The sequence below is a fragment of the Lepidothrix coronata genome, unplaced genomic scaffold, assembly GCF_001604755.1.
Source record: "Lepidothrix coronata isolate B3197 unplaced genomic scaffold, Lepidothrix_coronata-1.0 Scaffold70, whole genome shotgun sequence".
Taxonomy (NCBI): domain Eukaryota; kingdom Metazoa; phylum Chordata; class Aves; order Passeriformes; family Pipridae; genus Lepidothrix; species Lepidothrix coronata.
Window position 1 is genome coordinate 4,093,711 of NW_016690250.1, and position 16,359 is coordinate 4,110,069.

Here is a 16,359-nt window from a genome sequence, read left to right on the forward strand (position 1 = left end):
TTCACATGGTCAACTGCAGCCACCAGCACTGTTCAGAGTTTCAGCAGAAAAAAAACCCTATTCAAACAAGTAATAACAAGGCTGATGTTATACCAAGAGTTCAGTATCAAGATCTCTATTCCCACTTTCTACATAATTTCATCATGCTTTCTTATTACGGGAGGATTTTAAAATTATTTCATTCTGACCCAATATGGGGGTAAGTAGTACAAACATTACAAGAAATACTACAAGATACTTCATAGAGGACATGACTAACATTTGCATGGAGGGGGGAGGAGTAATCTGTGTCACCATTTGTGAGGCTGTAAGAGGGAGATCTGTCACAGGAAACTTGAGAACAATGAAACTGTACGCTCCATGACATTTCAAAACCAGCTTCCGAGCATTTAAATGTACTGTTTGAGACCAAATTCAGCCTGTTAATATTTATGTCACCTACAGCATAATAAAGAAGAGAAAAAAACCCCTCAAATGACTCCTTTTTCCCTTCACTCAGCCTTACAGTATGACATGTTTTGAACACTATGCAGGAGTATGCAAGGTTTTGGCTTCCAGCAAACTGCTGTATATTACTGTAAATAGAACATGTGAGATGGAAAAAAAAAATTAAAAACCAGAGATTGCATAGCAGTTAATTAACAAAGGTGTTTACAGTAAAACCCTAAGATAAAGACAAAAATGCCATTTTTACATAGAGAAAACAAATACCTAATTCCTGACAAATACCTTGTACTACTCAAAACACTGTCCTGCTATCAATCTACCTTGCAGAGGCACATAATAAAATAAGCAATAGAACCAGGGAACCAAACATGGCCCAGCTGCGCAGAAAAGCAAAGTACTTTTGCTAACTGAGGGATCCAAGACAACTGGTATTTAACACTAAAACCCCACACAGCCTCAAACATCTAACCTATCTAAATAGACAAAGCTTCCTAGAACATGCCAGAGGAACAGCATTTCTCCACTGACTGAACAGTTAATCAGCTTTCACTGGACTGCCCCGCTGGAAGAGTCTGCTCTTTCCACTAACTAAAACCAGTATTTTCCTTAATTGCAGTCACAGCCTCCATCCAAGAATTTAAACCAACACTTATAAAACATGTGCACAAACAGAATCAGAAAGGCTTAGCCCAAAGGAATATTACTGTGGCAAGACTGAGTCAGATGGTCCATGGATTTCTCTCTCACACTTCTGGAGAGATTATGCGTGCTTTAGAGTAAAATAAATAAAATCTGAAATAAACCAGCACTAAGTAAGCAGCCTAGACAGATCAGCTGGTGAACTCAGGCTACACATGTATTAGCACTCAGTGTAGGAAAACATGAATGGATCAGTAAGAGACAGTTTCTGCTGTGGAGCTGAAACTTAAAATATATGCGTTTGGGGGGGTTGCTATGTCTGCATTAATTTATGAACTCTTCAGATCACCTCCTCAAATTATTTAAGTCTTGCAGACACAAATTTGATGTTCATCCATTAGCATTTAGTACGTTTTTGGATCGTGTTTTCCTGTTTAGTTTTATCTAAACAGATTTCAGTGTGTATTCTCTGAAGCAAAAGCATGACAAGTAGGGATGACAAGATTAATTTACCAAGGAAAAATACACCCCCAAATGAAAAAACACACTGACAACTAAAAAAACCACTCCTAGCCTCAATCAAAACAATAATGTAGACCTATCCCAGGGTCCCTAGAAAAGCAATTATGCAATAGCATCATCAACCCCAACATGTGCAGCTACTTATCAAAAACACATGCTGATAAGCCCTTGCTGTGTATTTTTGTATATTATTTGAGTAATATATTTTAATTCTACACAAATTTTGACATGAGATTCTACTAATTATATTCTTGTCAGTTAACCTCATAAGCTCAATTTTCTTCCTTGTTCATCTCTTTATGCCCATCCATACACTTTGACAATGACTTCTCAAATGCTGCTTCCAAGACAATTTAAATTACATAAAGATTAATAACATCCAGAGGTAAAAAAAGAACAATCCACCCAGAGACACAGACTTGTCACGTTCAGATTCTGGTTAAAATACTAAAATTTAATAATACCTTTCAAAGATACAGTTATGTCAAGGAAAGAGTAAAGGCATTCAAACAATGGATATAGATCTTAAATAATGTTTACAAATTCTAAACTGCAAGTTGACTATAAAGTCACAAATACTTTAAATATTTGCTAGAATATAGTGCAAATTCTAATATAAATTAGATAAACTCAATCTGTTATTTTTTACAGTCATAACAACCTAATCTTTACATACTATATACATTAAAATACCAAAAAGTTATAAAATTTTCTCTCTGTTACTATGCAAAGAAATGGAAAATACATCAGCTCTGTCTTACTGTACAATATCCCAACTGAATTTCTGTAGTGGTCTCTGCAAAAATAAATGGCACTTTCACATGCAACAAGGCATGAAGTACAACTGTCTCCATTAGCAGTATTCCATCTGAGTGCAAAGTAAACTACAATGCAAATGTCATTCAACCACATAGTCAGAAATCAAAAGTAAACTGGGGAAAGAGATTCTGACAAACTTTCTCATACAGAAGTAATAATGAAAAGCATGTAAACTGATTTCCATACAGGTCTGTAATTTTAAAAAAATGAAAATACAGCATACTGAGAAGATTGTTGTGATGGTATCAAAGCTACCTTGACAACACAATAATGGAAGGAAAGCTGATGATTCCGTGCGAATTCTGAAGCCCAGCCCTGTCAATGGGCTGCAGCATCTAAGCTGCTTCTCTATTGACAGTTTCCAAAATTACTTCTGCCACTCAAAATTGCACATTAGCAGTCAGATAAGTTTCCTAGACTTCATTATGCCATTGTGTAACCATAGCTTCCACAGTGCAATGCCACAAGAAGCCTGTCTTTCAGGATTTCTTTACTTGGGTATTCAGGTAACTTGAGCATGTTGATACTGAAAAGAAAGAAAAAAAAAAGCCACATCACAGTTCAGCAAGAAACTCAACAGTAAAGATTTCTCATCGAAACCCCTGAAGAGACCACATTTATGGTAGAAAACAAACCTGTGCTGCCTTATAGTACCACTGAGCATTCGAATATATTGCAGGAAATTAAGTGTTTTTTCACTTCAGTAAGTTGTAAAAGAATAATTTAACTTTAAAATTCCTTTATTAATTTCACTGCTTTCAATTAGGCAAAATCAAGTAATAAACAATGAGCAAACATAATGTAACGTCATCTGGATTAAAACCTACGGCTTTCTTGTTGGATAGTGAATACTCCAAAAACTGTCAAAGTTTCTTTGGGACCTCTTAATATTGAAAAGAACTGTACTTTTGACTGTGACTGCCATGAAAAAGCTTTGTTTTAAGATATTTCAATAAGACTAGTTAACATACCACGTGCTTGATGTTGGTAAAAGATTTTCAGTATATGGTACAGCAGCAATGGTAAAATTTTGCAATCCACTGCCACCCATTATATGGGCAAAGCCACCATGAGGCACCCTGGAACTGAGAAAATTCACAGAGATTAGACCATTGCAATAATGCTATAAAGCAAAAAATATAATCTTTACACTGAAAATATCTCTTACTTAGAGCAATTTGACAGTTACTAATACTTTTATCAAGGTTCCCCTTCTCTTAGTAATATCAAAATTCCCTTTGTCTAAATGCTTTTAATTACAAGATTGAATAATATATTAGTCCACTTAAATTAGGCACCAAATTGTTTGAATGATATTTAAGATAATTCTGCTTGCAAGGAGGACTCATTTCTACAACCAGTTTTTGTAACAAAATGTTCACAGAATCATAGAATATCCTGAGTTGGAGGGGACCCACAAGGATCATCGAAGTCCAACTCCTGGCCCTGTAAGGATCACATGTTCCTCAGAGTATTATCCAAACACTTCTTGAACTCTGTCAGGCTTGGTGAGCTTCCCCACATCCCTGGGGAACCTGTTCCAGTGCCCAACCACCCTCCAGGTGAAGAACCTGTCCATAATATGCAACCTGACCCTCCCTGACACAGCTTCATGTCATTCCCTTGCGTCCTGTCACTGGTCACCAGTGAGAACAATCCCTTCCTTTCTGCTTATAAGGAACCTGTAGACTGCAATGAGGTCTCCCCTCAGTCTCCTCTTCTCCAGACTGAACAAATCAAGTGATCTCATACCGCTTCGCCTCAAGGCTCTTCACCATCTTTGTAGCCCTCCTTTGGGTAGTTTCTAATAGCTTTATATCTTCCTTATATTGTGGCATTATCTCAGTTAAGATAAACATGGTTATTTATGTTTACAGTTTAAGAAATACTACATCATAGAAGAGTTTATTCTCTGATTACTATCTATGGAACAAATGACCAAAGTGTCCCCGATATATCTATTCATTTACTACTTCAGACCAAATATTACAAGTAACTAATAAAATCATTACATCAGTCACACTATCACCCAGTGACAAACTATGGCAAAACCAGAACACACTAATAAAGAATCACTAGCATCTTCAGGAGTGCATTCTCACTTAATCATATTACTAAATTCTTTTCCATTTACCAGTGTATTATTTAAAGATTACTCAAGGCATAAATGGGCAATAGCCTGGAGTGTTCAAAGTCCCTCCCTATAATTTTAAACTAACAAATAGAACATAATTCAGATATTCATATTTATTCATAACACCAATTTAAGCTGGAATGCACTACAAGATAACATGTTGTTAGTATAGCTCACACAATCAAAAAAAAACCAAACCAAAAAAACCCTCAAACCCTCAAACCCCCCCCCCCTCAAAAACCCACTATAATGAAAGGATAAGGACTACAGAAGTTGAATGCATTAGGAAAAATGTCACGAGGAGGGCAAGGAGTGGTGATCCTTTCCCTGTACTCGGGGAAAAATATTTGGAGTCCAGCTCCAAGCTCTCCACTACAGTAGAGACAGGGACATAATGCAGGAAGTTGAGCAAAGGACCATGAAGATTGTAAAGGATTGGAGTACCCAACACAGGAGGAGAGCGAGCCCGGGCTTTTCAGCCCTGGAGAAGGCTCAGGGGAATCTGATCAATATGTATAAATACCTGAAGGAAGGAATAAACAAGATGAAGCACTCAGTGGTCCCCAGTTACAGGACAAGAGGAAATGGGCACAAATGGAAGTCCTGGAAGTTTCCATTTAAACACAAGAAAAACTTTTTTACTGTGAGGTAGTCAAACACTGGTACAAGTTGCCCAGAGAATTGGGAGGTCAGCACTCCCGGAGACAGTCAAAACCTGACAAGATCTTGAGTATCCAGCTCACCTCACTCTGCTCTGAATAGGGTGCTGGACAAAACAATCTGAGATTAGCTCAATTGGTTAAAGAATGGTGCTAATAACACCAAGGTCATGGGTTTGGTCCTCATATGGGCCATTCACTTAAGAGCTGGACTTGGTGATCCTTGTGAGTCCCTCCCAACTCAGAATATTCTGTGAAAATCTTAATCTCCAGAGGTCCCTGCCAATCTCAGCTCATCTGTGATTTTGTTGCTAGCAAAGAAAGAAACAAAATAAACTTTCCATAAAATATATATCAGTTGTTACAATTCTGGATTACAGGTATCTATATTAAAAACAATGTTCCCATATTCACCAAATCAAGTGACTACAAAAACAGGAGCAAGAAAAGAAGTAATGTTTTTACTCACGGTAAAAGTACTTGGCAAAAATGCAAAAGAGTAAAGGTTGCTACTGCTAAATGTGAAGGACCTAGGACACAACTCACTGTAATACTTTCTAAACGTACCTTTAAGAACTACCTATAGTATCTAATATATAAATCTGTATCACTTAGCTTAATAACAGCAATGCTGGGCATATAGTTCTAACACTGCTACACAAGGCAACCACTATGGAGGGAAGTGCTGATTATTGGCAGCATATTATTTCTGACACAAATGGAATTGTGCTCACAGCAACAGTTCGGAAGAGTTGTAAAGATTTTACAGCCATACTGTTATACTGTAATTTGGGCTCATATTACACTACAGTTCTGCCTCCCCTGCAGTGACTTTTTTCTCCCCTCTAGCATTCCACATTCAAATCAGTGATAAAACACAGATCTAACTGTTGAAAATTTTTCATTCAATCCACTATTAGCTAAGAGTTTTTGCAGTGTAACTTATTTTAATTTTTTCCATACAACAGGTCAAAATTGTATAGTATGATCACAGCTTTGAACATTTTAAAGAAAGAGAATGCTGCCAACTTACGCTTTCAAGAAATGAGTTTTCTCTCCAAGGAACACACTGCCAATATAGTAAAGAAAACCTTCCAAATATATGCAAAAAAATATCACAATATCTTACCTCTTCTACTGCATGTGCAAATAGCTTTGAGCAAGAGCAACAATGCAATTTCATAGCTTTGGAAATTTCAGCATTTAAAATGTTTAAGTTTATATCTGAATCCTAACATTTCTACCTATTTTTCTACTGACAGGTTTTGCATAAATTTACTTGAAATGAAAACACTGCAGAAGAGATAATTTAAGCTGGTTTCCTTATGTTTTGTTACACTTCTATAACAGTAGGCAAATACGTATTTCACATTTAACAACTATGCTGAATTTCCCTTAAAATAGCAGAAGCATATTGCTTATTGCTCAATGAAAACTACAGTCCCCTAAGAAATTAAACAGCAATCTTTATACTTGTAAAATACCAAAAAAGTACAATATATCATACAGAATTTATCAAGCTGACAACACTTCCCTCCAACTGCTTACTAAAAACCTAAACAAAAGTTGCCAATAGATAATTACCAATAATTTACCCAAATACTATTATAAATACTAAACAGATCAAGAAGGGGAAAAAATAAGTAAAAGCATGTAGAATTGGCAATACCATCTCAAGCAGCTGTCAGCTGAGAAAGAGTAAGTGGTGCATAAGTAAACTTTCAGATCCCCACCATGAGGCACAAAAATATTTAGGCTTTTTCTTGAGTGTGCTAAGACCACCAAGCACATTCAAACTTTGCTCATGACAATTACTTTACTGTTAAAAGATGTTTTAAAATTGGCATTCATGACAAATGCAATGGCATCTCCACTGAAACTCCCAAGGCAAGACTTCATTACATTGAAGAGAATAAGATGTAAGAATGGGAAAAGAAGACATAAGAAAAAGTTTAAGAAATATTTAGAGATGTCAGAGAAACACTGAAGACATAATCATAAATGTATTTTTTTTTATTTAATTCACTAGACTAATTTCATATTCTTCGGAAATAAAGAACAGTTGCACTTCACACAGACACAGAAAATCAAGTAAGTGAATGTGCAGAAGAGATTAAAGGGAAATGGAAACAAACAATGAAGATTTTGAATATAGCCTGCCAACCACTACACAGAAACAAATTCTTCACTAAGGAAATGCCAAGCCACAAGATGTTCATAGTTGGAAATCAGATATACTTTTAGTGGATAATTTTACTTATGATACCAGCCTGTACTAGACTAACTTGTGTTTTAGCTCACAGATAAGTCAGCATCTAAATCTTCCCTGCCCAGAAACCAGGACTGTCTGGGGATTTATGTGCAAAAATGTGAGCTGCATTAGAGGTAACTTTAAAAAGTTAAATTTTTATGGAAAAATATACCTACTGCATTGCAATCACTGAAGAAAAAACATAAATGGTTCCTTCTAGCCGATACAGGAAAAAAAAAAAAAAGAAAAAAAAGGCAAATTGTTTTTCAATTCCAGCCCAGAGTTCCTAAAAGCCACAGCAAAAATTTCTTTCCTACTAACAAAATGGGTAAGAACAAGACAGTAGGTGATTTGTGACCAAAACGAATGGTACTGAAGCACGTATTAATCAGATAACGTAATTGTTTACTTGATAGAAGTGTCCCTTAGAATCCAGTAGATTATTGCAAATGCCATGAAAACAGTGAATGCCACTTCAGTACCATTTGGAATGTTTTAAGAAGCATTTGAAACATGACCTTACATCTTAAAGATCCTTATTTGCTCTCTAGATTTAGAAATGGACTAGTCCACTAAAAATGAAAGACCAGCAGTTGGCATGCAACACATATGCAGTTAGAACTGCAGAAATCATTTCTTCAAAGGACAAAAGGATCAGTGTGCACAGATTGTCCATGATTCCTAAAAACAAGGAAATTCATAATAAATCAAGTGAAACTAACAGAATTTGAAGACTCTGCCATTTGATGATACATCCATGACTATGAAATTCCTTAATATAAAAGGCAAATTTTGAAGATCTTAATTTGTATTTTATCATTGCTTAGCCACAAAACTTATACCCAAAATGTCAGCTACTCTACTAATTATAGAATATGAAAGGAACATCAAAGTAAAAAGACAGTGGGATCTCTGCCTGCCATCAGAAAAAGACTGGATTGAACAGCTCAGGTGCCACATATATGTCTACAGATCCATTTTGTGAGATGTCTGTACACACAAGCTCAGCAACTCAAGGGGCATTTATTGCTCAAAACCTTCCCTCACTGCCCCCAAACCATAAGGGAAATAAAAGTGGCTTTCCCTAGAGAACAAATAGAATTTAGGACAGAAAACCTATATAAAGCAAACAGTCCTGCATAAGGTTACATCTTCACTTACCTTGACATATTACACTAATGTTAAATTCAACTCAGCTTTAGGAGAAGGATGTTCTGTTTACACTAACTGAAGTGATACCTAGTTATCTCATATATTACAGCCTCTATTGATTACTAGAGAAACCAACAGTCACATAAATATGCAACAGGAAGAATATAAAGCGCAGTTAAATTCGCTATAGCCTTGTTAAAAATTGCCTGGACAGCAACAAAGGCCTCTTGCAAAGTAGTCAAGTATAATAAATACGTAATCAATCATTTTGCTGGCAACACAGGCAGCAAAGGTATTAACACACACTTTGTCTACTTTGATAAACATATAGAATGCCCAAGTCTGCAAAACAGTTTCTAGCTAGATGATCTTTCATGGCAATCTCAAGTCTCTTGACTTATTTCAGAGTATCTAGACAATATATTTGTTCTTACAGAAAAGTCTCTCACCTGCCAGTAACAAACTGTAATAGTAATACTCTCTCTTCCTGAGTTAGTTCCTCCACCACATCCCAGAACCACTAGATGAAAAATAAGTTAGTTTGTATTTTCCATTAAATACTTGTAATACTTGAAAATATAACGGTAAAACAATAAGCGGAATATTTGCCAGTCTGCTACTTAAATTATGGAAATTTGCATATGAAATTCATACACAATTAAGTAACTTAATGTAGGAATACAATATTAAAAAAATATCCACAAATTTCAGCCAAAATAAGCTTCCATAAACACACACAGATAATGAGAACAACAACAGAATCACCTTTCTTGGATTAAAATGAAACAGTCTACATTATTCAAAAAAAAAAAAAAAGCCAAACCAAATTTACCTGAATAACTTGGTCTCCTCTCTCATAGCCACTCGTGTATTCTGTATTTTTTAACCAGTCATTCACATCAATTTCTGGCATACCAGACAACAAGAGCTCCTTCAGAAGAAGCACACAGGTTGTGATTACTCCTGATTAACCATTAATTTCAAGAGTTTATGCTATCTTAAAAAGCATTGCTTTAAGAAGTAGAAATATTATAGTGCTTTTTCTGTTTAGTTGCAACCTTATAGAACTTACCATTAAATTTTAATTCAAGATTTTTGAATTCAGGTAACTTCACACAATCTATTTAATTTCAGTATGCAGTATCAGGAGACAAAAATTATTGCCAAAGAATCTGAAAGAAGAAAGCTCTGAGTTTTGGCATGACTTGGGACAAAACTTGATATGTGTTGGTTACAGAAGATCAAACCACCAACAAAAACTTAGTGAAATTTGATACTGGGACTCAGAAAAATTAAAGACAATTGACAGCATCTCCTTACTTTTAGAGGATTTCTGTCCTCCTCAAGGAAAATATAAAAAAACTTAAAGGCCACAACATCCTGATTCATATTGAAATTACAGTTCAAGGCATTTATCATGGCCATATGAAGCTATCACATTCCAGAAAGTTGGTAATTCTGAGTAATTAGAAAAAGCAGGAATACATATAATGAGATCCTAACTGATAGATGGCTGGGAAGTAAAACCAAAGTGAAAGCTATAAAATGTTTATTTTGTGATTACTGAGCTTTATTTCTACATCATTACACTGCCGATGAAGTATGCTGAACAAAGTATTTAAAAATATATAGGCATTCCTGCTTACCAGTTCATATTCATCAAAAAGCTGGATCAAAGATGGAGGAATGAACATATGGAAGCCTTGTAAAAAGGCATTTATCTGAGGTTGAATGGCTCTTGTCATTCTGAGCTCTGTCACAAGCTGGACATACTCAGCCTGCAATGCAGAAAATGACATTAAGATATACCACAGCAAAACCCCAGAGCTTGTACAAAAGCATTCACACAAATGCTGTCCTTCATATATTACAGATCTCATCCACTGCAAGATAAGAATCCCTATGCACTTTCCACATTGAAGAAACCCAAAACAATTAAGAAGATTCCTCCAAGTTCCGAGCCCCTTCTGGTCTTCCCTCTTCCTTCCTTCCAAAGACAATTCCAAAACAGAACAGTTTAAATTGTTACATAACCCAGCCAAAAAACAGGGACTTCAAACAAGATAAAGGAAGTGAATAAAACTTAATTTGTCATGCCTGCCATCTAATACAACCACCATTGTGCTCAACTAAGGACATAAACACGTCAAGGTTTGTAAACAAAAATATTCTATTAAGAAAACTGACATAACTCAGGAAAAAGGGTAAACTTCTGAAGGAATATTTGTGAGCGAAAAAGCTTCCTAGATTTCCCCCTATCTCCAGAAGTCTAACAGAATATACTACTTACCTCTGCAAGCTTTGTTATCTTAATAAGAATTTCAATTTTTTACAGCAAGCCTTGAAAATCTCCTTAGTTTATTAAAAAAAAAAAAAAAAACAAACAGAAAATAATTTCTACCATAGTCATGGGAATAGACTATATCATGCTTTAGGGATTTGAGGGCTCTGTTCCCGTTAAAAGATGCCAGCTAGAAAAGGAATCCACCAGAAGAACTTCCCTTTTGTAGAGAACACAAAAGCCTAGGAGGTGTTAATGGAGGAAGGTTTCTAGGAGATAGGCAAAAGTAAAGCTCTATGAATATGTCTCATTTACTCTGACAAATGTACACAAATCTAATAAAGTTTCTCTACTTAAGAAAAAAGTTTCCTACCTGAAAACAAAATTTCTTCCTACATTATTTATGGTACTCAGTTTCAAAGAAATGCTTTGACTTCCTAATAATGACTTCTAGTAAGAAAATCATGAAATCTATCTCCCAATTAAACTGACTATCAGTTTCCTTCAAGACAATAATCTTACAAAAATACTTTGATTTTTAATTTTAAAAAAACTTCAGCCTAAACTTTTAGGTTCTGAACCTGCACAAAAGCAACCAAGCATTTTTTCTTTCCTCCCTTTCAGTAAAACAGAATGAAGTATGAAATATTTCAAAACAGAAGAATATTTTTCAAAGGCAGCTCCTTACATTCACAGAGATACAAAGGGATTGTCACTTGCTTTGCAGTTGGAAGGTATTTTTACATACATTAGCACCATTTTACTAGAGTGAAAAGACAATTAATTTGTGAAGTGCTCTGAAAAACATGACCTAATCATATTTTTAACTGCAGAACTGTTCCAAAAAATATAGTTTCAATCTAGAAATCTCCTCAGGTTGCTTCTACTATCAGTGGAGATGAAGACACCTCTCTTCTCTAAGGACTGAGGGGTAGCCAAAGCAGATTAACTGCATTAGACAAAAGTCAGCCTCTGCACATACAGAGAAAATTAGAAGCTTTCGCATTACCAGGATTTGAAATAATGTTAACATCGGTCTTCTTCAATGATCAGAAATGCTTGTTTTACATCTCTGAAACTGCTGTTACATATACTAGGCTATTCAGAAAACAGAGTAGAAAGTAAAATTCACAACCTTAGTTTTAAAAAAATCCATTTAAGAAAAAGAATACGACTTATTTTCTGTATTACAAAAATACTACATTGAACACTTTAATTATGAGAGAAAGCAGTTGCTGTGCTTTAGGTGTAACAAGAAATGTTTTAAATAGCCTTGAACAGCTGAGCATCCTGACTATCAGCACTGGCACATGATGAAAGACCTGTAGCACAGAATATACACAGTATATGTCAGTAAAAACCGGTCAATTTGTTTTTTTCTCTGTTCACTTCATTTATATTTTATTCTCTCTCAGAAGCCTTAGGAGCACATTAGAAAACAGAAGTACCCATATAATTTCAGATCTACATATGCATCCCCACATAGTGCACAAAAGGTACAATCCAGACTTCTTTTAAGAAGGGAGATTTGATTGAACACACATTAGATGGGCATCACAAATATGATGATAAAGTCTAGTTTGGGTGAGGGTTGTTCTGTATTTTCCTTTGAGGTAAATAAAGCAGAGATCATGCTTCCTTGATTTCACAATCGCATATACTGTGAAACAAGGATCAATGTTTATGATGCTCAGATTCAGAAAGCAGTTCCATTCCAAAGCTGCCTGGAAAAAAACCCACAATTTTTTACTGCCAAACAGCACAGCCAGCTCAAACAGACAAGCCCTGGAAGGACAGAGAAAGCCATAGATTGTGGAGATTTGCACCATTCTTTAATAAAACATAGTTATACTTTGACTAGCTCTAATTTTATTTTTTTCTAGAAAGTAGAAAGCTGCAAAAAAACACACAGCAAAGAACAAAGATAAATGCACATTATGACACTGGACACAGCCTGAATTTTCTCTCTGAAGTCTCTCCTTTACCAAGACAAAAGGCAGTTTAACCACAGCTATAACTGATACTTCAGCTGCCTGTTACATGGACATTGCAAGACATGAATATGTAAATAAAATCGTCCCACAACCATTCACCTATTACACAGCTGATATTAAAAGATTCCTTTGTTCAAAGAAAATAACTTTTTACAAACAGCTCTTAATACTGGTGCATTTACTCTGTTTCAGTTTTCAATGTAGGAAATGGACTGTTTGGGTGATTTCTGCAGGGGTGGGGGCTGGGTTTTTTTTTGTGGGTTTATTGTTTGGGGTTTTTTTAAGGAATAAAGATTCAGTCAATTTCATTTAAAAAAAAAAGCTCTCCTTCAAACAAGTAATCTGCTAGTGTGCATACATAGCACATTATTCTAGAAGCTGAATTTTCTTCTCCCAGAGGCAGAGCAAATACAATGAGTTTTAAAGAGCGATCTTTTATTCCTTGGGTAAAGGCAGGGAAAAAAAAAAGATATGTCTTGCAGGAAAAAGACTGGGTTTTTTTTATAAAGGAAAGTAGACACATTCTTATTTAAAAGGATAGAACAGCTAAGCTAAAACATACTGCAAAACTACGTCACATGAAAGAAACTGGAAAAAATTCCCCAACACCATTAAAACACAGATCTACAATTTTCAACCAGGTGACCACTATCAACGACTTTGCCACTGAAAAAAATCAATTAATATTAATAGTTTCAAACCTACTGCCAGAGTCATCCATTTCTTACCAACTTTAAAATAAATGCTACACAAACTCCTGCCACAGTTGGGGTATATGGCTCCGCTGAATATGGAGGCATCTGCTCTACACATTTTCAACCACCCTTTGTAGTCTGTGCCCCAACTCCAAAGTTAACAGAGCAATTTAAGATACTGGTGGGTAGTACCCTCATGTGGGCAAACTTCTAATTTCATGCTAATAGAGAACGGGTTTTAAATAGTTGTTATGAAGCTAAAATTTATGTCAAATACATCATTTTTATATACTGAGAAGCTAAGCCTGACCAGAAACAAGAATCAATATCCTTACTTTCTCCAACAGATAATAAAAAAATTAAACATGTGCTGCCTTCACAATTAGACTTATTTTACCATCTGTTTTCTTTCATGAATGACTGTATTACAGGAAACATTACAGAATCAGGCTATAATATGTATTCCTGTTATTGGAATGATACTCTGCTTTAATGAAAATGAGGATTAAGCATACAAGAATCCAGTGCCAGTTGCTCCAACACAAATCGAAATGTCCTTGCAACAAACACTGACACCAAGTGGCCGCTTCCCAGCGCAGCAGCTGCTGACACCGCTGGTGCAGCCGAACGCTCACTTTGTACACAGAACGGGCCAGGCCAGCCCAACACAAATGAAATTCAAAACAGAAAGCAGACATCAGCGTCAAGAGTCAATGTTACAAAAAACTGCAGGTCTACCCATGACACTCCTGCAGTTACTCGAAGCTGTTCAGTTGGTAACTGCAGAATTCAATCAGACTGATGTTGATTTTAATTTTAGATTATTTTCAAAATCCAGCTGTGTTTTTCAATATTTCTTTTTTTGAACTAATGCTGCAGAGAACTGGGGGCTTTCTAACCTGTTACTATTACAGTAAATTATAAAGGTACATTATTTCCATACACATGAAGTGACTTGCAAATTGCTGAAAAAGCTTCCTGCAGCCTTTTACTCCATCCATTATTGCATGTTAATGTAGAGCAATCCAGTGCCACAGACTGCCCCAGAAGGCAGTACACTTTGCAACGTTAACTACAGTTTTAATTTTATCAATTGCTACCGTTCTACTTCTCCAGTATATATACCCATGACTTAACTTTAGGAATATTTACAACCTTTAAAATAAACCCTTCATTTGAAGTTTCCCTTCCACAGTTCTCTCAGAAAGAAAAACCTCAAGCCTGAACTCTTTTAAAAATTTCAAAAAGCACTATTTCTATATAACATGCTAAGCTAGAAAAAGGGGCAAGAGTATTGATAATTTTTTAACTTTTTTGTATTTCCTTCAAAATGGGTATACCATTTATCCTCCCAGGTATTCACAAGGTCGGTCCAGTCACTTTTCTTATACTATCAACTTCTGAATAAACCTGTATACTCACCTTGTTTTCCTGTGTAACAAGTATACTTGCACCCCCGGGCTTCAGTGGCACTTCTTCCATTGCTCCAAACACATCAGTCTCAACAGAGAAGGTCAGCTCTAAACCCAGGTCACTGATATCATTATCTAAAATCCACTGCAAGTTCTTTGCATACTCTGGATCAATAGATGCTACATCCTGATAATTTACAGGTATACCTGGGGAAAAAAAAAAACAAAACCAAAAAAACCAAAAAAACAAAGAGACAAAACTACTCAAATAAGTAGGATAAAGGTAAAAGATTTATAACAATATATGGCAGAAGATTGCCCTCTAGAGAGAAACCAGAATAATGCAGTAACAGAAAAATGGAATAAGGAATCCACAGCTAAAAACGACATCAGAACTGTACTTACTACATTTTTAAAATATTACAGAATGAAGTTTCCTCTGTGTGTTTTTCCCCCCAGTGAGGCAAATGACATACCACTTGGGCAAACACAATTTGCACAATTTTAACTCGCTAACAGATTTAAGTAAAAGCATCTAACCATCCTGAACACACAATGTTAAATGTTTCGTACAAAGTCTTAAAGTTTTCTACATAACTTTTAGAAACCCAAATACCATATTTTTGTACAATAATATCTTTGCCCCCAGAACATTACTTGGAGAGGAAAGAACCTTCCTGTAGTCAGAAAACCCTTTTGCTCTTCAGTTTTCTTCTTATTAACCATGGTTGAAATGGGATCTACTATACAGTTGAAAAAAATTATTTATAGAAATTTTACATTTTCAACCTGAACTTGCAAGTCATTTAGAAGCATTAAAAGGAGAGTTGCTAGAAGTTTGACTTTTATCCAAGTACAGGAACTGCTGTTTACAGCCCCTTCACAGACATGGCACTCAGACACATTTAAGCAAATGTGCCCAGAACAAGGTGACCCTGAGTTTATGAAAGAGAACTACCCTCTTCACTACACAAGAAAGCAAACCCCCAACTACTTTAACTCTGCCATGATAGATACTCTAACTCTACCAAGACAAATACATTTCTGGGAAAAAAGGGGGAGGGGATTAGGGTGGCAGTAGGTTTAGAGAAAAGCAAGTTATTGGGAAGTAGTCTTTGCTTCACCATCTTCTGCGTATTGTGCAGTGTCATAAGGGTGCCCATTACTATGAGCCTTGGCAACACGGACTGAGGATGCAGTACCCCAGACTAACACAAAATTCAAAGGTTAGCAGCCACTCAGACATCTAAGTGCAAAAACTGTTACAGTATTTCCATGGAAGAGCTGACTAGAGCTGAAATGTGTACAGAAGTTGTAAGGCATTGTTTTTCTAATAAAATCAAGCAACACTCGA

General features: G+C 35.8%; 1 protein-coding gene across 6 annotated transcripts in view; it reads right to left on the reverse strand.

Moving 5' to 3' along the window:
* Positions 1 to 2,027: 2,027 nt before the first annotated feature.
* Positions 2,028 to 16,359, reverse strand: part of HACE1 (HECT domain and ankyrin repeat containing E3 ubiquitin protein ligase 1) — a 51,732-nt gene continuing 37,400 nt past the window's right edge. For 5 of the 6 annotated variants that reach the window (XM_017818717.1, XM_017818719.1, XM_017818718.1 and 2 more), the window contains 6 exons: positions 15,016 to 15,212; positions 10,270 to 10,401; positions 9,456 to 9,554; positions 9,073 to 9,143; positions 3,399 to 3,512; positions 2,028 to 2,953 (listed from right to left, as the gene is read on the reverse strand). In XM_017818717.1, coding sequence (XP_017674206.1) covers positions 2,851 to 2,953; positions 3,399 to 3,512; positions 9,073 to 9,143; positions 9,456 to 9,554; positions 10,270 to 10,401; positions 15,016 to 15,212 — 716 coding nt within the window. In that variant the 3' untranslated portion in view covers positions 2,028 to 2,850. The remainder of the gene's footprint in view (positions 2,954 to 3,398; positions 3,513 to 9,072; positions 9,144 to 9,455; positions 9,555 to 10,269; positions 10,402 to 15,015; positions 15,213 to 16,359) is intronic. The other variant, XM_017818722.1, reaches the window with a different exon arrangement.